Source organism: Sceloporus undulatus, chromosome 5 (genome assembly GCF_019175285.1).
Source record: "Sceloporus undulatus isolate JIND9_A2432 ecotype Alabama chromosome 5, SceUnd_v1.1, whole genome shotgun sequence".
Lineage (NCBI taxonomy): Eukaryota > Metazoa > Chordata > Lepidosauria > Squamata > Phrynosomatidae > Sceloporus > Sceloporus undulatus.
Genome location: NC_056526.1, coordinates 176,239,703 through 176,263,363, shown reverse-complemented (window position 1 = coordinate 176,263,363; position 23,661 = coordinate 176,239,703). Strand labels below are relative to the sequence as shown.

The 23,661-nt window shown below is 37.1% G+C and overlaps 1 protein-coding gene across 4 annotated transcripts in view; it reads left to right on the top strand.

Moving 5' to 3' along the window:
- CCSER1 (coiled-coil serine rich protein 1) overlaps positions 1-23,661 on the top strand; it is a 915,439-nt gene that overhangs the window by 222,591 nt on the left and 669,187 nt on the right. For all 4 annotated transcript variants that reach the window (XM_042468781.1, XM_042468782.1, XM_042468783.1 and 1 more), the window contains exon 4: positions 9,853-9,946. In XM_042468781.1, the coding sequence (XP_042324715.1) occupies positions 9,853-9,946 (94 nt within the window). The remainder of the gene's footprint in view (positions 1-9,852; positions 9,947-23,661) is intronic.

Below are 23,661 nucleotides of genomic sequence, written 5' to 3'. Positions count from 1 at the left end.
TTCCTTTTTGAATTGTTGTGCCTAAAGCTGGGCACAGTATTCCAGGTGAGGCCTGATCAAAGCAGAATAGAGTGGCAGTATTGCTTTCCTTAATCTGGACACTATATTTCTAATTAATTAGGACCTTCCCTGCCAAATCAGGTCAGATAGAAAGCACTGTTCTACCATGTACACTCTTATTCCTGCCCTTCTCTGTGGCATGTTTACTGGGGAACCAAGAATGGAATTTTTTAGTGGTGATTCCCATTTGGCTTTTCTTATGTTGCCTTTCCAGTGGTAGGGAGAGGCTTTTTTAAAAAAAGCAGGCAGGCATTTGGTAAGTGATTTTATTTGTTGCAGAAGGGACTTTTAATCCAGCAAGGGCTGTGTTTTCTTTTACTGGTGAATCTATAAAACTGTTATCATTGCATTTCTTTTAGTTTTTTTTTTATTTTGCTTGCCATATTCAATTTGGTAATAAGCTTCATTGAGTCCACTTTTTGGAGACATATATGGGATTTAAATAGAATAAACAACAACAAAAATGCTGTCCTTCCTTCTAATTACTTGACATATCTAAACAAGTATACTCCTTGTTTAAGAAATGACACTTTACAAAATTTTGTGACAAGTCTTACTTTCACATGTAATTGTGAATTATGAATGATGTGTCTTTTGTTTTCAGTTTTTGAGATTTCTTCTTTTGGGCTTTGAGCATTATTAAGCTATTTGAGCATCTTAGTGGGCTGCATAAACTTTGAGTTACAAAGCATGACAGAATTTATATTTTTCTTCCAGGAGCATCTCTTATGTTCCACTAGAAAACATTATTATTTGATGGCTATATTCAGGAACCACATAATTTTAATCTGCTCACTGTATATATGAAAGGCATAAAAAAAGCTTTACATTAGATACACAGAAGGTCTCAATGTGTCAGTAGTAAAATCAGCATTTGTAAGTCTTCTTCCTATTTCCTGGCTTCCATGTAATTTTATTTTCTCTTTGAAGTTTGTAGAACAGTCCAGAACGGGGAAGCAATTCATGATTCCCATGAATTATTCAGCTATGGTTCTTAGAGTTAACATTGGTTTAAATGGCTTAAAGGTTTTCCCTTCTTAGTGTTTGTGCTTTCTTTTTTTTTCCTGACTGTGTGTCATGCTTGTTTGCTAAAATCTTTGATGAATTAATTGTTGTTGGGAACACTTTGCATCCTTTAAGTATATAAATAAATTTTGTTTAAAAAAGCTATTTCTGCCATTTTTGGGAGGCGTTTTATGCTAAAAACATGAATTTTACTGGGTATGTGTTTATATTAAGGTTGCAGATCTTCACCATTTCATCATCTCAGGGAAGAATGAATAAAGCCCATGGTATTCTCCCCACTGTGATGGGGCTTGAACATTTCTGCATAGTTTTCATCTGGTGTTCACATATGCCAGTGTTCTTTAAAATTATTATGTACTGAAATATACAAATATTTTTACATAAAACAACTATTTTTTCACAGACCATACAACTTTTTACCTCCTAAGACATTAAGAAACATAATTTCTGTGCTAACCACATGTTTATTATCCTCCCCTCCCCCAGCACACAAAATCTTTGTACAGAAAAGTATTTCTGGGAACAGTGTGTTTTGTTTTGTTTGGTTTTGTTTCGTTTGCCTGAAAAAGATTTTTCACACAATGTGTGGATATCAGATATTAATTGGAGAGAATTCTTGCCTCAGATTATATTTCTGTACTTCCTGAGTGTCTGGAAACTGATTTCCAGCTGGGAAATAAATTAATGGTGAATATTCTTTCCATCCCTAGTTTATATGGGTTTGGTTTGTAGGTAAAATCAGTGAAGGGCATCGAAACTGTTTTCTGTTTATAACTGATGGATATATATATATATATATATATATATATATATATATATATATGGCTACTCTCTATTTACCTCTGTGCAGTTGTTTTTTAAAATGGGCATAACTCAATAGCAGAGCATTGCTAGAAAAGTCCACAGTGTTGTCAGGGTGCCAAATTTTTCCCAGGCCCCCATTTTGGGTTATGCCTCCCCATAGCAAACCAAAGTATCTCCATTTTCCTTTATAGTCCCTTTCAAAATGGTGACCAGAAGTGATATTTAACCTTTCTCTTTCTATTTTGAGAGAGACTAGCAGAGGTGTTAGGGGCATAGTTTTCTGATTATTTTTGTGGCTTGAGCTAGGCTTTTGTTTTCACATGTTTTCATACATATGGAGGATATTCTACTTGGTTTTCAAAAACAAATTGTCTGGAGGTCATGACAAAAAATGTGGCACTTGGAGACAATTTGGAATTGGTGAAGGAGCTTCAGGGGCACCATAGGCTTCACTCTGCTCATCCCTGGATTAGATGGGCAGGGAATGCCAATGGCTTTTTAATTTCATTATTGAGAATAAGAAACCATTATTTTTTTCCCTCCTAAACTGCAAGTTAGGTGGAATACATGCTATCTGTTCTGTGTGTTTTTGTAGTTGGAAGAAAATTTTTTGCACAAATTGTGTGAATGATTCAAACTGCATAAAAACATGTAGCTAAACTGCAATAGGTACTGTATTTTTCCCCAAAGAAAAAATGTTTACATATGTGTTTGCTTCAAGTTTGCACTTTCTCCCCCCAAAACATGAATAAGTGTTTTGGTCCAGGGAAATCTGTGATCAAAGTATAGAATTCTTAACAGAAAGTAAAGCATTTCTTGTCTTATTCTTATTCTAGGGGAAAGAACTCTTGCAAGGGCTGACTCTCTCTTGTTTTCCCATCCCTAAGGTGGACTAGTGGTCCGACTCAATATTTGGCTGCTTCCTGTATGTGCCACATGTTGCTTCTAGGAAACTTCCATGGTACAGCCATTTTGGCAAATGCTTTGTAGGGACATGGTAAATGTAAACAAAATGATCCAAGACTAAATAACAATATAATAATACTGGCTTGCCAAAAATCCACTAGGGGAGAGGGATGGGTGGGTGGGGGTATAGTCCACATCTGGTGACATCCCCAAAGAGGGATGATACCCAATCAGCCTCCCCATGTCAGGGGCACGGTTTCATTCTCCTCGTGTGGAGAATCGTGCACTGTGGGATGCTGAGCATGTGCACCCTCTACCTTGGGGCTGCTGCCTCATTCCCCTCATGAGGATAATGATGCAGTGGCCCCAGAGAAGATGGAGTGCATGCCCCGAAACTCATGAGGTGAATGAGGCAGGAGACTAAAGGTGGGGGGTAGCCTTCCTCACTTCCACTGCCTCTGGAAATCCTGCTCCCCACATCAGAAGCCCTGCCCCCATATCAGAGACTCCACCCACAGGAAGACCCACCCCCCACACTGGGTGACACCAGGGTCAGGGATGTCACTGCTTGTTTGATTAATTCAAATGTCTTTATCCTGTTGGGAGAAGGAACTGGAGCACCATGCTTCTGAAATCATCATATTCTTAATCATGCACCTGAAGCCCCACTCCCTCTTTTTGATAGATGTGTGTAAGTGAGATCTGGGCATGAACATTTGTAAATGTATCTTAAGTGGCTTATTTTTCATATTTACCTGAATATATATATTACAGTAATGTGCCAATGCTGGAGACACAGTAGGCTCTCTTGGGCCTACTAGACTGATAAAGTTTGTTTTTTGTTTTGTTTTGTTTTGTTTTTGAATAAGTCTCTAATGTCAAACAATTACCTAAATACTATTAAGGCACTAGTTCCTATCTGATCTTGGAGGTAGGCTCAGGTCTGGTTAGTATGTAGAAGGAAATACCAGGTGCTGTAGTCTATATTTTAGAAAAGGCAATAGCAAAACATCTCTGAGTAGTCCTTGCCTAAGAAAACCCTATGAAATTCATGGGGTCACCATAAGTCAATACAAGTGCATGGTTTAGTTTTACTAAATATAATTGAGTCAATGATATTCCATATCTACTTAATGATCCCTAATGATGCCAAACAGACTTAATGTTTAGAAGTTAAAATGGTAGATTTTTACTTTTGCTGGGACCACTTTCTTTCTCTAATTTTATGAATTCTCCTGAAAGCAGTTCCTGAAAAGTGGAAGCCTTTGGGAGTGAGCTTCTAATGCAGCAGAAAATTAATGGATTGCACTTTTCAACTGCCCACTAACCAAATGTCTCTGGGTGGCATATAATCTGTTAAAAATATAATAATTACATAAGGAATGTGAAATCATGTAAGTCCCAGAGACTGCACAGAAATTAAGGTGCTTTTTTATGGAAGAGATTTCTCACAAGGATTTTGATATTTAAAACTGTAAATGTCTGGCAGCAGGACATTTGAAGGACTATCTTTAACCATATATACCAGTCAAATGTTTAGGTCCTCTTGAAAGGCTGTCACATGAACATGGAACAAACTTGTCTCCAGTTCTTCCAAAGGATAGAGCTGAATTCATGGATTCAAATTAAAATAAAGGAGGTTCAGTGTAAACATTAGGCAGAATTTGATGATGGTAAGACATCTTTGATAGCATAATGGAGTAGCTCAGAAGACAGTGGACTTTCCTTCCCTCGGGATTTCTAAAGTGTTTGGATGGCCACTTCTTTAATGCTTTAGTTGTGGTTTTCTAACATGTGGATGAGCACCGGGTTGGACTGAAAAACCAGTTCTGTATTCTCTGAGTATGTTAGAGGTCCTTCCTATATGGATGTTGTCATCTACAAAGGTTAGTGGTTACTTAGAGGCAAGTCCTTATCATTGGGTTTATGCTGTCTCTGAAATGCAATCTTCAAAAAATCTCAAATGGCACCTTTTCCTCTCTTTCCATAGGCAAGTTAAAATTTTACTTTTCAAAAAGCCTTCAGGAAAGAACAGGGAAGAACAACAGACATATTGGTCATTGACTGTTATTTCTCTGATCATTGCTAATGTTATTGATATTAGAAAAACAGTTGGCTATTTTTTAAATGCTGCTTTATGGTTGGCCATTATAAGATTTGCTGGTTTTATCATGTTACATTTTTTCTCCTTGTTTTTAGTGTATTGTTAGATCAAATAGTGACATATTATATCTCCTCAGTTATTTCTTCAAACTCTGTGATGTCTCAGTAAAAAGAGGATAAACTTAAACTTTATTGATTACGGCTGCAAAGTGGTAGTTCAGATTTGACAAAATGATATAACAATACAGATGATTTATCCCTGTGGATGGCAAATTTGAGTATAAGTATAGCCAAAATTTACTGCTGAACAAGGAGCCAGACACAGTAAAAGCCTGAGTACTTGTTAATAAACATCTGGTATTAATGGGATGTAGATTCATTATAATGTTTGCAATCAGAGCACAGAATGTCACAAGCATTAGTCAAGACTTTGTAACAATATTGCTATAATTGGATGGTAATTTGCATCATTTGAATAAGGGAACATTGGATCATACAAAGAGACAAGTCATATTTTGTGTGTTAGAAGGCAGTAAACAAGAAGTGGCTGGCAGAAGTGGCAAGATAAAACTGAGAGACTATCATTCACTGAAGAAATGAACAAGATCTGGATCACAGTCAGTAAACAAAGCTGTATGAAGATCTAATGAAATAGAGCTCAGTGCTAGGACACATGCTTTACAAGTGTTAGAATACACTTCAGTCTCTAGTTTATTGATTATACAGGTTGAGATTCCCTTGTCAAAATTGTTAGGGACCACAAGTGGTTTGGACTTTGGATTTTTTTATTTTAAATTTTGGAATATTTGTAAATATATATAGAATCCTAGAGTTGGAAGAGATCAGTGAAATGTGGGTTAGACAATGTAAGTGTTACATGGATTTGTAATTGGTTGACTGGCTGAACCCAAAGGTTGCTCAACAATGGCTTCTTTTCATCCTGGAGAGAAGTGACCAGGGGGTCCCACAGGGGTCTGTCCTGGGGCCAGTGCTATTCAACATCTTTATCAATGACTTGGATGACAGAATTGGGAGTATACTTATCAAATGAAACTACTTGTGAAAGGGATCAGGGAGTCCAAGTAGACCACAAATTGAACATGAGTCAACAGTGCGATGCAGCAGCTAACAAGGCCAATGCGATTTTAGACTGCATCAATAGAAGTATAATGTCTAGATCAAGGGAAGTAATAGTGCCACTCTATTCTGCTCTGGTCAGGCTCCACCTGGAATATTGTGTACAGTTCTGGGCCCCACAATTTAAAAAGGATGTTGAGAAACTGGAGCGTGTCCAAAGGAGGGCGACTAAAATGGTGAAGGGTCTGGAAACCATGCCCTATGAGGAATAACTTAGGGAGCTGGGGATGTTTAGCCTGGAGAAGAGCAGGTTAAGGGATGATATGATAGCCCTGTTTAAATACTTGAAGGGATGTCATATTGAGAAGGGAGCTAACTTGTTTTCTGCTGCTCCAGGGAACAGGACCCGGAGCAATGAATGCAAGCTACAGGAAAAGAGATTCCACCTCAACATTAGGAGAAACTTCCTGACCATAATGGCTGTTCGACAGTGGAACACACTCCCTTGGAGTGTAGTGGAGTCTCCTTCCTTAGAGGTCTTTAAACAGAGGATGGATGGCCATCTGTTGGGGATTCGTTGATTGAGATTTCCTGCATGGCAGAATGGGGTTGGACTGGATGGCCCTTGTTGTCTCTTCCAACTCTATGATTCTATGATCCAATCGAATCCCCTGCTATGCAGGAATGCTTCCCAGATGCTTCCCAGAGTGGAATTTTTACTTCCCCTAAACAGGTTTACTTGGGAGGATATCAAGTGAGGGAGTTCAGGAGGAGCTGGTGAACCAGAACCATGGCCTTAGGACCACTCCTGTGCTAGTTTGCCTAGCTTTGGGAATTTCAAAACCCTATCGCCGAGGCCTACTCTCTTTAGACCACTTCTAATAGTCAAAAATAATAGAACCATAGAGTTGGAAGACATCATAAGGGTCATCCAGTCCATCCCCCACCATACAGGAACTCACAAACAAAGCACCCTCAACAGATGGCCATCCAACTTCTGTTTAAAGAACTCCAAAAAAAGGAGACTTGTTTTCTGTGCAACTTTTTTTTCATTTTGTACAAGATTGCTAGTGTTGTCTGTTTTGTTTTCGCATAAAAGCAGCAACTTTTTTTTTAAAAAAATACACACAAATGGGTATCTGGAAACCATTTTTGTGTGTGCAAAAATAAAAAAAATAAAAATCCCTATATATTTTTGTGCAGAGTAATTTCCCACTACCCTTTGGGATGAGTAAAAATTGCATAGAAATATCAAGGTTTTTTCCCATCATGTTGCGAAAATTCTGAAAATTGTTCATTCTCACTGTTTTAAGGGTGAAATAGTCAAGAATTAACCTCCCTGGCAACCTCCACATTTCTGGTATATGGAAAAAAGTTCTGAACTGTAATGCAAAGCTTTTAAAGAGTGTCCCAATATAAACTGTGGAGCAGAGTGGGCACAATTTCACTTCATATACACAGCAGGATTAAAGTCCCTATCTGCACCATAAGAAGGCAATGGGAAGACAGGAAAACTGCATTTTAAAGCTTTTAAGGGGCTATTCCAAAGTCAATGGAGAGTTTTATTAAACCTTTTGCTAAAGCATTTCTTCACAAGCAGTGATTAAAACTTTCTAGGTGGGTGAAGAAAAAGAAAAGGCATGTCAGCATTAATCTGTCAGCACTTCTTTGGAACACTGATGATACATTTCTTTTCCTTTTCTTCCTAACTAACATAAAATGTTAAATGGAAAGACTTTAGATTAAGGACCCTCATCTTTATGGACTTTCTTTGTTTTTTAATGAGGAAAATAGAAATAGTTTTGTCACTCTCTGTGGAGCCACCTGAAAGCAATTGATTTTTAAGAACAAAAGAAAAAAAAGACACATGTTTTGGAACTACAAAGAGTTTATTTTGTTATCGGCAACAAATTAAGCTATTTCCTTACTCTGAATTAAAGTGGCTGCACAGCACATACTTAATTCTATATATCAGACACATAGAACATACTGAAAAAAATCACTAGTTGAGAAGTGATGCCATACAATTTTGTTTCTGCTTCCTATATTCTCAACTAATATATTTTAAGAGAGATTATGTAAAATGGAAGGTAATTTCTAGACATGAGTGCAAAGTTCCTTTGGCTGATTTTTTTGGTGGAGAGAACTTGATGGTTTCTTTATACCATAAATATGGGAGAAAGTCAGACAGAGATTCACTCATCCATTGCTGGAGATCATCATGTGTTTAAAACTTTGCCTTTGAACAGAGTCAAGTACTGAAGAAAACAGTTGCAACTAATTAGTTATTTAATGTTACTTAAAGATATAATTACAAATACAAGGGACAGCTTAATTTCTTTTGAGATGCAGCTGTAGTGTTCTAAATATCATATGTGAGCTCATTAAACAGTGAAAGAGGAATATCACATAGTTCAAATGCTGACTCCTGCTGTGGGTCATGTTGTTGCCTTACATTCTCTTGGATTTGTTGCAGCAACAAAGAGGTGGATATGGAAAATGCATGTTTTGTAACTTAGTCCAGTGCCTTATAGCATAACGCACACACACATATTAAAACTGTATCTTATTATAAATAGTTTTAACAAACAGGGAAGTAAATAGTTACCTTTAACAAAGGTTTTAGCAGACAAAAACATGAAAAGCTCATGCTACCAGCATCTTTCTTTCACTTAGTTTCAAGGATGCTACAAAATTCCTTTGCATACAAAAGTTTTAACAATTACTTATTAACTAAGTACATGGGAAGAGATGGGCCTTGAAACTATAACTGTACTTAATTCTTTTTTAAAATTAACTGCTCTAACTTTGAATACTTGTTTCCCCCCAACTGCATTTGTCATGTTGAATTAGGGGTGCCACCTCTACTTCTGACCGTCTCCTCATATTCAACAGCTGCAACATGATCCTCATCATATTGAAACCATACTGCTTCTACTTTCTGAGCCTTTTGTAAACCTATTACTGTCTAACCTGATTGGCAGGTGCTCACTGGAGTCTCTGGAAGAAATATTTCTCTTCATGAGATATTCTGTGACAATAGGTTTGTTTGTGCAGTCCCAAGGTAGAGGGTGCACATCTTAAATGCTTTCCACCAATTGTTTTTTATCAGTAGGAGGGGAAAAGATGAGAAGGAGGAAAGGCAACGGAAGGGGAAGGAAGGAAAGGGGGGGCATTGTCTTGTGTATACATACCACTTGATGTGATTAGAATCTTGAAAGTACAAGACCTTTTCCAAACCCAAACACAATATGTTTTTCAGGCCCCAAATATGAATCCATTTTAGTTGTGTGGCGTATCAGTCTTTTAATATATGTAGTTTGGCAAGCTGGATTGAAAGAAAAATGCAAAATTAGGGGTGCATCTGCGACAATGCAGTTTGGCACCATGTTTAAGGGCTGTAGCTCCATCCTGTGGAATCTTGGGGATTGTACTCTCATAGGGTCTTTACCCTTCTCTGCAAAAGAGTGGTGGAACCTCACAAAACTACAAATCCCAGGATTCTGTAAGATGAAGTCATGGCAGTGGTGTCAAACTGCATTATTTCTACTGTGTAGATGCACCCAAGATGGATATTTTTTTCTGCTCTATCAGAGATCTTAATGTATTTAATAATCTTCCGTTAATTCACCAATGTTTCTCCATGTTTAGTGAAGAAATGTGTTTCACTTACTGGTATCACATATGGATGGGACAAAAGATCTGTTTTGTCTTTGCCACAGTGTTGCCACAGTGTTGCATTCTTGTGTCTAGTTACTGGTCCTTAAGCATTTTCTTCATTCAACTCCCAGCATTTACTTCCATAGCATAGTTTCTTCTCTTCTCCATATTTGGTTAGGTTCCTTCCTAAACTGCTCTTTTGTTTATGTACTACAGGATGTTTTGAATAACCTGGGCTCCTGTGACCTAGATGAAGATGACCTCATGCTTGACTTGGAATTCCTGGAAGACCAGCATCATCGGCATTCTGGTAAGCCTAGTCAAAGCACTATATTTTCAACTTCAGTTCTGGTTTGTTAGAAGGAAATGTGCCAAAGGCATAGGACATAAATAGTAATGTTACTTCTTGGAAAAAGAGGATTGGGTAATATATTTAGCAATCTGATGGTTGAAACTGGCTGTGGCAGTTGTCAACATGGGATATCACTCTTTCCAGATGCAAGGTTTCTTGCTTAACAATATTCATAATGATATTACTGGAGCTCCACCTATTTTTCTACAGATCATAAGGCCAGGCATCACTTCATAAGAATAGTTATCAAATGGGAGTACTGTATTTGTTTTATGTAATATATCTAATGATCACAGATAAATCCTAATCAGCTAGGAAATGGTGGTTCGCTGGTTTTTACTCTATTTTTCTTCTGCAAAGATATGACAGATGAATTTGTTTTTAGTAGTTACAGAATCGGATCAGTAATAAATCTTAAAAATTAGTCTCCAGATGATCCTTTGCTACCACTTATTTATTTATAAGATTTAAATCCTGCTCTTAAGTCTGTTTGGGGGCACAATTCAAAGTGCAGGTTATGATCTAGAAAGCCCTATACAGCTTAGTTCAGGCCTACCTGAAAGACCATATAATCTCATAGAAACTTCCCAGACCCTGAGCTCCTCAGGAGAGGGCCTTCTTTCATAACTCCACAGGTATATTTGATGGGGAAATGAGAGAGAGAGCCTTCTTGGTATCTGCCCCTAGGCCTCAGAACTCCTTTACTATGGAAACTAGAGCCTCACCACCACTTGCTGTCCTTTCATCAGGAGTCAAACCCTTTTTTTTATTCCTATAGGTATTTATAACTAAAGATCTTTTAAAGGAAAGGGTTTTTTAATAGGATGCTGCATTGCATTGATTTTTAATTATTTTATATTGTAATTGCTAGTTTGTAAGATACCTTGAGTCCCTGTGGTCACCTTCATCTTTACCTCCTATGGGAAAGAGACTTGGAGAAGGATGGGAGCTGAGAAAGACTCTCTCAGAAAGATTGTAATACATTAGGGAAGCAATTCTTCAGTTATTTTCTTCATGAAAGTAGCAATGGATAATTTTAGCAATTTTCTTCTCGTTACAAGAAAGACTTCAAAAATCATGCATTTTTTTCAAGCCTATTCAAAATTCAGGACATTCTATGGAAAATTTGCATGCACACACACACATACACAATTTTGGGTGCAGTAAATGCTATTTTCAGTAGAGAAGGTGCTGTTTTATATGAAATGTATCCACATGCAAATTTTATACAGACACAAAATGGCATTTTGTGCACAAGTGCTGTTTACTGCACAAAAATGTGGTTGTTTTGTATGTAAAACAACCATGTGTGAATTTTGCAGAGAATAGGGCCTGAACAGCAAAGATTTTCATCAGCTCTATACCCTTTTCATAGGGGTTTCTTGACATCCACCAAATGTGTTATTCCACCATTTTCTTCATCCTTAAGCTAAAAGTTGAACAATCTGACATTTTGTGGTTCCTTTGTTTATATGAATAATATCTCAGTTTCATTGCATTGTTTACAATTTGTCAGTTTTCAAATAAACCCCTTTGGCTTGAAATTGGATTGTGGCCACATCCATCACAAGCAGATAGTTTCAAGGGAAGTTGGAGCACATACCACTTGCAGGGGTCACAGCTTTTTCTGTGTTGCTTTCAGGGCATTGGGAGAGTTCTTGATTTAGCATAACCCTGGGGCTTTGAAAATGAAATGGTGAATTGACCAAGGAGGATTCGTCCTGTCCATCTCAAAGAAAGTAGACTTTACTTGGTCTGAAGTGAAACTTGGTAATACTTTTTGTATGCCCCCCCAACATTCCAACAGATTGCTTGTTTTTTGTTTTATAATTACCTGTTTTGCAGGGCTGCTGTGGAGCATTAACAGGCTAATGTTTATAAAGTACTGTGAATATGGGGAAAAGTGTTGTGTAGAAGAGCTAAATATTTACTCTGAGCTTTTTAGTGCTTCCCACAGTCTGTCAATACAGAGATGCTTAAAACTGAGCCTGCTATAACAGACATGATCCGCCTTAGGGGGTGCCTGTTTATTACACTACATAAATTAGACACTTAAGTGCTTTGAGTGCACAAAGGGAATAACTGTGACAGCTTTGTACAGTAAGTTACTGTTTTTATATGGCAGAAACCCATCAAGAGCTTATGCAAAGAAGCAGTGTTCATTTAGCCTTGTTTGTTCTGGGGGTTTCCTCCCCTTTTCCTATTTAAATATGTCTTGTTTAATGAAAAAACATTGATTTTTGAACTGTGCATGTAGAAATGAGGAGCTCAGTCTTCAATGATGAAAGGAGAGGATAATTAGAGGAATTGGCATGTCTGAGGATGGACATCAGTTATGTGCAGCAAAAAGTCAATAATAGTTAACACTGTGAAGTCGAAGGCTTTCACGGCTGGCATCCATAGTTTTTTGAGGGTTTTTCAGGCTATGTGACCGTGTTCTAGAAGAATTTATTCCTGATGCTTTGCCTGCATCTGTGGCTGGCATCTTCAGAGAAAGATCTTCTCTGAAGATGCCAGCCACAGATGCAAGCAAAACGTCAGGAATAAATTCTTCTAGAATATGGTCACATAGCCCGAAAAACCCACAAAAATATATATAGTTATCATTGTGCCTCCAAGAAAAATGCTTTGTCCCCCACCCCCCCCCCCCACCCCAAAAAAAAACCAAAACAAATAATATAAAATTAAAGGAGTTGCACTTTGGGTATAACTTCTCAACAAGTTAGGAGCTAATAAGGGAAATCAGAATTACACAATGAACACAGCAATTTTACAGACTGCCTCATAGGCCTTTAACAAAAAGTAAAACAACCTGCCAAGATGTTCACAGAAAATTTTGAACTGATTTGCTTTGCAGACAATGTCCTGAAAGATAAAATTGTTCCTCCAGTCACTTGTGGTGGGGGACTCAATTCACATTGGTATTCAGACTCCCCCTCCCCTCATCTTGAAATATTGTTTAGAGCAGCATCATTTATCAAGAAAATCATAAAGCAAGAATATGATAGTAAAAGATCATGGCTCCATCTGCATTGCTGAAATCATGCAGTTTGACACCACTTTAATTGCTGTGGCACAAAGCAATGGAATTCTGGAACTTGTAGTTTCATTAGATATTTAGCCTTCTTTGTCAGAGAGTTCTGGTGCCGTAACAGACTACAGATCCCAAGATCTGTAGTCAAACTGCATTATTTCTACAGGGCAGATGCAGCCCTAGAAACCAAGCTCTGTGCTTGAAGGAGATAGGTATGCTTATCCTGGAGAAAAGAATACTTAGAGGAGATGTGACAGCTAATTTCAATATCTGAATGATTGCCATGTGGAAGATGGAGCATATTTGTTTCTCCTTCTCCAGAAATCCCAAACCAGTGCATTCAAGTTTCAGGAAATGAGGTTCTGGCTAAACATTAGGAAGAACTTCTATTTGACAGCAGATGGTATAGACTACATCAGAGAATGATAGATCCCTTTGATGGTGATTTGCAAACAGAGGTTAAATGTACACATCTCCGGGATGCTTTCACCACGGATTTCTGCATGGGTAGAGCATTGGACTAGATGGCTGTTATTCTCTTATTAATTTTAAAATTGAAAATGGGATCAAGTTCACAGGATGGGACCAAAGATAAGTGGATGAGGCCTGATGTGTAATCCCTACCCATTTCACATTACCTCACAAAGCATGCAGGTGACAGCATCATTGTCTGTGTGTTTCTTCAGAAATAGGCCCCATTGCAAGAGCTTTCCAAGCTGCAAAGCTGGGCTCAATTTCATCCCAACTGTTTCTAGACTGAAAAGTGTTTTCTGGACAAGCATAATTGAACTCAGTTCAACTTCTAAATACACAGGCATAGCGTTGCAGTCAGTTTAATACATTGGATATACCCACGCATTAGATTTGTAGCCATAGTACCAGTTTTTCTGGGAAAGTTTTAAAAACTTTTTATTACTCTGTGTGCCATTTAAATATAATGATAAACAAATTAAATGGATCTGGGGTTTTCTTTAGTTTAAAGTTAATGTTGTGGTGCTGTAGCTATTTAATAACAGAGTATAATGAGCTGGCAGTGTAAAATGCCAGTGAAATAATTAAGGTCTCTGGGTTATTCTTCCACCGTGTGTTCATATAACAGATTTCCTCCACTCTTTTCATGCATATTAGAAGGTTTAGAGATGCAAAATTTTAATGCTCCTGTATTCTAACTCAGCAAACCCTTGTCAAAAAATTACTCAGACATTCATAAAATACACTTTAGTTTTTGTAAACCAGTTTAAAGTGTCTCCTTAATTAGCTTTTCTACATTTGAAACTATATGAACCATTAATTATTTTTATACTGTTCACTCTTTGGAGATTGTATGATTCTATTAGTGTCCAATGCCAGCTCTCAGTTTTGCGTGCCTTTGGCAAAACGCGATGGGGCGTGAAAAGTCCTGATTGCTCTCTCAAGTGCCTGGAAATGTTACTTTCCTGGACTACAGCTCTAAGAATTCCTCAGCAAGCATGGCCACTACTTTCACAGTTTGGGTAAACTGTATTTAGGCAACAGCACCTGAAACCCCAGCATTTCCAAGTGGCAACTGTGTAACCTGCTAATTCTTCTTTGAAATAGGTATAAACATCAGGCATCTGTTGGCTCTTCTCAGATGCTGTTGTTTTTCTCTCCTCCCTCCTCTCTCCTAGATGAGTGAGCAAGGAAAGAAGAGAAGGAGCTACAGTAACTGACTCTTGTTTGCTAGGCTGAGACCAAATGTCACTGATAGTAATAAGGAGAGGACACCCTGGGTAGTACCATGCATTGCTTGACCTTTTCATTGTTGCTATTTGATCTCTTCCAATAGACCAGCAGGAAATGGGGGAGGTAATCATGAGGGAGGGCATCAGCAAAATCAACCAGAGTGTGGGCTCATTGGTGGCAATAGCCCTTTGCATGGCCATCCCTCATTCTGGCCTTACACTTCCAAGAAGAGTGATGGGTATACTACATCACATAACCGTGAGAGCTAGTTGTTGTGTGCCTTCAAGTCATTTACGACTTATGATAATCCTAAGGTGAACATGTCATGGGGTTTTCTTAGCAAGTTTCTTCAGATGGGGTTTCCCAATGCCATCCTCTGAGGCTGAGATAGTGAGACTTGTTTAAGGTCACTCAGTGGGTTTCCATGGCTGAGCGGGCATTCACACTTTGGTCTCCAGAGTCATAGTCCAAAGCTCAAACCACGCCAATAGGCCTATGAAAAACCAGCCTTCTAAAATTGCCCAGATAATTTGCAAACAATAATGACTAGCCACCAGTATGAAATATCATGCAGTTTATACTGGTAGATCAAAAGAAGGAATGGACTACAAGAGGTGGGCTGCATGTAGCATACAGGCATAATACAATCCTCCAGTATAGTGCTCCCAGCCCATCCTTATTCTCTGACTAGCCAAATCCCCCAGTGGGGAAAAAAAATGTTTTCCAAATGGCCAATTGCATTCAGATGCCTGTTTATGTGTGTAGAAATAGCCTTTTAAATGTAACCCACAGCCTGTTTTAGGCCAGACATAGCATTCTGGTGACTTAAAAAAGAAGAACAACAATGTTTCCTCTTTAAGAAGGAGTATCTAAAGGGAGACCACCAATGAATACCAGGTTATATACGCTATATTTCTGGCAAAACCACCTCTGAGTATTCCTAGTCTAAGAAAACCTTATGAAATTCATGGGGTCACTATATAAGTCATGAGGCAACCTCCTAGAGAACTTGCTAGGAATATGAATTGTCATTTGAGAAACACTTTATGAAGGATGGGAGTGTTAGGGTGGATGTGTGTTTTGACACCCAAGGTCTCAGGGAGGGCACAAAATGGCCTCAGATGTTGCCCACCCCTGGGCTAAAATAGAGATTGGCAGGAGGAAGAGTCAAGGCCATTATTTCCATCAAAATAGCAAAATAAACTTGATTAACACTAGACTGTGGAATGTGGAACATAACATCCTGAGCCTGTTCATAGATAGCAAAATTTGAAGAACCTGTTCATAGATAGCAAACAATCCAAAGAACCAGGTATTTCCAGGGTAAAGCTGGAATTCTCTCATCAGTTCAGGAGGAATGTGAAGAAGAAAATATTCAGAAATGTATCATAATCTCTTAACAATGATTTTTCTTAATTCTTAACACCATCCGATTAAGCACTTATTTCAAGGTTTTCAGGCAGGGGCTCTTTCCAGACCTTAACCGAGACTTCCGGTCGGGGCATGGCGCCGAAATAAGCAAACTCTTAACGCTGCTGCGGAGAGCTGCTTGCCCAGCGCGATTCAGAGCTGATTTTCTACAGCTCAGAAGCCTCCCTGTCATGGGAAACTCGGATGAGTCCTACTGAGGTCCGATGCCCGTTTCTGTTGAGAAGCCAACTCCTGGGAGGGTAAGAAACGGAGGGGACCAAAGGACAGAGCGATCGCGCTGGTGTCGCCATTTTTGATGGCCCAGGACGCCCCTGACTACAGGATATACAACAATCTACAACAATCTTAAAAACCCTCAAATTGATTCATTAACTTTCTGCAACCTTAAACATTCCAACAACTTATAGGTCAGAAGGTGCTTTTATTTTCTGAATCAGACGCATAATACAGTGATCTGTCTTTGTTGACTTCTTCTGGACAATAGAATTCTAAATTGGATGTTCATCATCATATAAATATATTAAAGAACATAAGAATTGCGAGAGAACTTTAATAATATTGAGAGAGTGTGACTAATAATATTAAGCTGCAAGATCTTATTTGCTTACTTGTTAATAGTGCTTTCAGCGTGTCCTCATTTAAGCTAAGACTCTGACCCAAACCGCAGCGAAATATTAAGGAAAACCAGAGAAAACTAAACATTAACAGCAGAGACAAACGCTCAGAATCACACCCGAGAGGGAAGCGACTCCTGGCGAGGAGAGAGCAGTCTGGGGAACGAGGGAGCAGAGCGGATTGCAGCGACTTGCAGCGGTCCGGAACTGAGTGGAGGACAGAGTGGGTAAAGCGGTTTGGAGGACGAAACGGAGGAGAGAAGACAGAAGGGAATAAAGCTGAAGGCAAGGAGGAATGAATGAAGAGAGGGGAGTGGAGGACTGAGCTGGGAAAGCAGACTGGAAATCGAAATAAAGAAAGCAGCTTTAATAGACTGGGGACTGACTGAAGATATCTATCTGGAGGACAAACCACAAGGAGGACTTGCTGACAAGTGGTCTGACAAATGGTGGGGGAAGCTTGACTTGGCAATTTGGAGTGAATAAAACGTAGATATTATTGACTTGGATATTATAGCTTAAAGACAATCACAAGAAACACAAGAAAGGTAACTAAGCAATTGTATAAATCTTTGTTTTTGTTACTTGCTGCCTGACTGGCCCACTGGTAATATTGTGTCAATTGTAATAGCTACAGTCAAGTTGTTTTTTTTCTTTTTCTATACAAAGTTGCTACCAAGGGACTTGCCTGACTGGACCTGCTTGTTAAAAGGGAAGGGGAAGGCACTGGAGTTAAGCATCAATTTAATAAGGGAATAAGAGTTTGAAGTAGATAGAGGACTGGTGAATATTCATAGTCCCTAATAGAAAGTGACTCAGACAGTAGAAAAGAAAGTAAACAAAGCCCTTATTATCTCTAGTGACCACAGCTGGATTGGCTTCCAGGCTTGTTGAAGATCGGATTACACTGCTAAGGAGTGACTAACGGGGAAAACAAAATATAAGTACAAGAACCAGTCAGCCTATAGAATGGTATAAGGGCGCCACCTGATGGAATATAATATAATTGACACTTTGAATAGCAATTATCTTGCTCAAGTATAGTTGGAATATATAATAATTTGTTGTACAGTGTAAATTAATTAATTACAACCCTAACATTGTTAAATTTCCTCATACGGAAAAATGGCAATAACTAGAGCACAAGTGAGCAGGATGCAGCAACAACAGCAAGCTCAGAGAAGGTCTTCTGTAGATCTGACAAAACCTAGTACACAAGATATGTGTACAATGCTCTTAGATGAGATGAGACAATTGAGATTGGATATGAAAAAAGATAAGGAAGAGATGAAGATGGATATGAGGAGAGATAAAGAAGATTTAAAACACGATATGGAAAGAATGAAGGTTGAGATAAAAGAGGGGGTAAGAGAAGAATTTAAGGAAATAAACCATGCGATCAGAACACTAACTTCAGATGTCCGGCAAGTCAAAGCTAAAGTTAAAGTACTGGAAAAAAAAATCAGGAATTAGAAGAAAAATTGAAAGAAGAAATGGATAAACGAAAAGACTATCAAGATGAAAGGACAATTTGGGAACAGAAATGGCGTGAAAGATGTTTAAAAATCAGAGGCCTCCCAGAGGTAGAAAACGAAAACACCTTTGACACAATGATAGATATCCTGGCAAAATTTCTAGACAAGGATAAGGGGACAATGGAGATTGAACTCGATAAGGCCTTCCGCGTTAATTCGTGGGTGGCCAATCAGAAAAAACTGCCTAGAGACATCGTTATCTATTTTGTCAGGACGCAAATGAAAGAACAAGTGTTACAACGACATTTCGACGCTAAACTCATCGTGGATGGCGTAGAACTTCAACTTCTGAAGGACATTCCAAATAATGTGCTCAGGAAAAGAAAAGAATACATTTTCCTGACAAAAGTATTGAGAGAACATGGACTACGATACCGATGGGAGGCACCGGAAGGTATCTCACTTCGCTATCGGCAAAGGAAAGTACGCATAATGAGTGTTCAAGAAGCACGTGATTTTCTGGAAGATTTCCAAAAAGACCTGGACCAAGAAGAAGTAGGAAAAGAACAACATCACCAGTCTCAAATAAATAAGAATTTAGACAGGAAAATGGAAGACCAAAGAAAACAACAGGATCCACCAGATAACAAGAATACGGAAGAAGAAAATACAGAAGACTTAGACTCAGATGGCTGCTCGCAAATTTTAGGAGAAGGGTTGCTGACAAATGAATAACACACTCAAATATTTATCTTGGAACGTAAAGGGATTAAACAATCCCTGTAAGAGGAAAAAAATAAACCATTATTTAGGGAAACAAAAATGTGACGTAATATGTCTCCAGGAAACTCACATCAAAAATACAGAAATCAAATATCTAAAATGCAGGAAATTAGGCAGAGAATTTGTGGTAGCAGGAGAAAAAAGAAAGAAGGGGGTGGTCCTGTATATAAATGAAAGATTAGAGACAAAAGAGATCTTTAAAGACACAAAAGGGCACTATATTGGAGTAGAAATTACAAGTAATTATGGTAAAATTTTGGTGGTGGGTGTATATTCTCCGAATGAAAATAAAGAAAAATTTTATCAAAAATTGAAGAATACTATGTTGAAAATGGAATATGAAAACATTGTGATGCTCGGAGATTGGAATGGAGTTATCGATCCAGAGATTAATAGGAAAAGTACCAAACCCAACAGGAAAAATCAAGGCAAATTACCAAGAAATTTCTTTGAATTAAAGGATAATATGGCACTTTTAGACATTTGGCGGTTAAAAATGGGGAACTCTAGAGATTTTACATTCTATTCTAAATATCATAATTCGTGGTCTCGAATTGATATGTTTTTAATTTCATCAATGTTGGCCCCCAAAATTACCAAAGTGGACTCTCTTCCCATGGTACTATCTGATCATAATCCAATAATCATGGAGATGAAATGTGGTAGGAAAGATTATAATTGGAGATTAAATGAAAAATTATTAAAAGACAAAAATATATTAGTACAAGCTCAAAAAACTATAGAATTATTTTTCAAAGAAAATCTAGATAATGAGGTAGATGACAGGGTAGTTTGGGATACATCCAAAGCCGTCATGCGAGGTTTCTTCATACAAAAAAATGCTGAGACAAAGAAAATGAGAGGTTCTAAATTAAATAAAGTGTTACAGGAATTAAAACAGAAGGAACAATTAGCAAAAAAGACCATTAAAAACCAAACGCTAATTGAAGAAATACAGATTCTGCAAAAACAGTTGAACCTAATATTAACTGATGAATTGGAGAGTAAAATTAAATACCCCAGACAAAAATATTTTGAATCTGCAAATAAATGCGGCAAATGGCTATCATGGAAATTAAAAAAAGAAAAGGAAAAGAGATTGATAACGGTAATCAGTGCTCAGGGAAAGAAATATACAGAACAAAGTCAAATCAAAAAGATTTTCCAAAAATATTATGCAAATCTCTTTGCAGGGGAAAATGTTGATAGTAACGGTATAGATCAATTTTTGGATAAGGAAGGGATTAAACCGATAAATAAGAAACAAAGTGAAGATAGCAACAAATTAATCTCGACACAAGAAATTGTTGACGCAATTAAGAGCTTAAAAGCAAATAAATCTCCAGGACCTGATGGTTTCACAGCCCTTTACTACCAAAAGTTATTAACAAATTTAGTAACACCCTTACAAAGAGTTATGAATGGGATATTAACTGGTAAAATACCTGAAACATGGAAATCGTCGCATATCACACTAATCCCAAAACAAGATAAGCAATTGGATGACCCGAGAAATTACAGACCTATAGCACTATTAAACATTGATTACAAAATTTTCACATCTATTTTAGCATCAAGAATAAAAGAAATACTGAAAGATTATATTAATCGGGACCAATGTGGATTTTTACCAAAGAGGCAAATCAAAGATAATATTAGAACCCTTATAGATTTAGTGGAATATTGTGAAAAAAGACCAGATAAACAGGTGGCTGTAACCCTACTAGACGCACAAAAAGCATTTGATAATGTACATTGGAAATTTATTATAGCAGTGCTGGGAAAAATGCAATTGGGTGAAAATTATATTAAGTGGATAAAAGAAATATATTGTGAACAAAACGCAAAGATTTTGATTAATGGAGAGAAAACAAAAAGTATTCAAATTGGGAAGGGGACCAGACAAGGCTGCCCGTTATCCCCCTTGCTTTTTATCACGGTATTGGAGATATTGATTAATAAGATCAGACGAGACGAAAACATTGCCGGTATTAAAATCAAAGGTTTTGAATATAAAGTTCTTGCATATGCAGATGATCTAGCCATTATATTATCCAACCCAATAACAGATATTACACGGTTACTCAATTCGATCGAAGAATATGGTGGATATGCGGGTCTGCGAATTAACAGAGAAAAATCAATAATCTTGCCCCTGAATATAAACCAGGAAGATTGCGGAAAAATTAAATCGTTATCAAATTTTGAAATAAAGAATAAAGTAAAATATCTGGGTATAAACATCACAAGGAAAAACTCTGATCTATTCAAAAACAATTATATACCCCTATGGAATAATATAAAAAAAGACCTGAAAAGTTGGGGAAAGTTACAAATTTCCTGGTTAGGTAAAATCGCAGCTATACAAATGTGCGTTACTCCTAAACTTCTATTTTTATTCCAAAATATTCCTATAATAGTAAATGATACACCCTTTAAAGAATGGGACAAGGAGATATCCAAATTTATATGGGACAAAAGGAAATCTAGGATTAAATATAAAACTCTTCAGGACAGCAAAGAAAGAGGAGGAGTCGGCCTACCCAATTACAAATTATATTATCACGCATGTTGTCTTGAATGGGTCAAAGATTGGGTACAAGTGAAGAAAGATAAAATTCTACAATTAGAAGGCTTTGACAATGTGGTGGGATGGCATGGCTATGTATTATACGATCAAATTAAAATTAATAATAATTTTAATAATCATTTTATACGGAAATCACTTTTAAGAATTTGGTCAAAATATAAACCTTTCTTTGTAACGAAAATTCCTATTTGGGCTTCAATAAACGAAGCTTTCTTTAGAAGGGAAAGGATGAAGGATACGGAGTGGATAAGTTATAAAGACATATTAATACTAGATAAAGGGATATATAAAATTAAAACTATGGAGGAGCTAGCGGAAGATGGACTTAACGTCAATTGGTTTCTATACAGACAAATTGTGGAAAGATTTAAATTAGATAGTAAAAAATATCAAATAGAGAAAGAAGAGACAGAATTTGGGACAATTATGACAACAGATACAACACATACCATTGCTAGATTATACAAATTATTACTCAAGATAGATATGGAAGACGAAACTGTCAAACAGTTTATGATAAAATGGGCCCAAGACTTAAAAATGCCAATAATGCTGGAAGAGTGGGAAAGGAATTGGAAGGTCAGATTGAAATATACAGTTTGTACTGAGGTGAAAGAGAATTATTTGAAAACACAATATAGATGGTATATAACTCCTGAAATTTTGAGTAAGATTGACAAACAGAGCAGGAATACATGTTGGAACTGTAAAGAGAAGAAGGCGGATTATATTCATATGTGGTGGGGATGTAAAAAAATTAAGAAATTTTGGTATCAAATTCATAGGGAGCTAGAAACAATGTTCAATTCAAAAATAAGATTCGAGCCCAAGTTTTTCCTGTTGGGGATGGTAAGTGATCAAAAGCTGGAAAAAGATTACGATAAAATTATATTTTACACGACCACGGCAGCTAGAATGATAACTGCGAAAAAATGGAAGAGTAAGGAACCCTTATTGATAAAAGAATGGTATAGGAAAGTGTTTGATCTGATTCAATCGGATAAGCTCACAAATAGCTTGCAAGAAGGTGATGAGTCAAGATGGGAAGATATATGGGCACCCATTATAGAGCTATGTAAAGATCAAATAAAGAAAGCACCAAAATAGTCAGTAAAATAGAACGATAGACAGGAATGGAAACACCGTTTCAGCATTTTTTTTTTTATCAGTAGGGTGCTCGCTAATATATCTATTTGAGTCAACATTAAGAAATAAAAAATTTCCATTGTAACATAGAGAAAACAAAAACACCTGTGAAGAATGGAATGTGCAGGGAAGAATAACACTCTTAGAAATTTAATGATGAGCATAGCGGTATTATAGAGAAAGATCATACTTAATAATAATAATAATTTGTTTTATTTATATACCGCTATTCCAAAGATCATAGCGGTGAACAGCAAGTAAGCTAATTAGCAAGTAAGCTACTTGACAGTTATCTTCGATTTGAGGGAGGGAAGTAACTTTTAATGTGTAGTAGTAGTTGTATGTTAGATGTTTAGAATCATATTTAATGGTAGATTTATTTTATTTTTGTATAGTTAGTTTCGTGTTTGCTTTTTTTTTGCTGTTGTTTTTCTTTCTTTTTTCTTTTTTTATGTCCAATGGTATATGTTTGTCATGTCTGTTTTTTTTAATCAATAAAATAATAAAAATTAAAAAAAAAAGACCTTATCCAGTGATGTCAAAGATTTAATTTGGAACTTTCTGCATGAAAAGTGTGTGCTCTAATAAAAAGTTATAGGCTTCCCCCCATATAGTGAATGACACATTTAATTTGGTGAAGAAAAAGCAGACTTAAAAACCCCCAGGATGTAAAAAGAATTATGAAAATTGCTTATTCTCAGTCACAGTGTGTGTCTTTGTATCATCAGGACACTTGATTGAGAAAATGGATCATTTCATGCAAGATTGTTTACATTTCAATACCATTTCCTTTGCAAAAAAGGTTATTTGTGCAAATCAAATTTCTTTTTTTGGGGGGGGGGGCAATAAGTCCCAAATGAGAAATAATTAAAAATGCACAAAATCAACATTTTCCA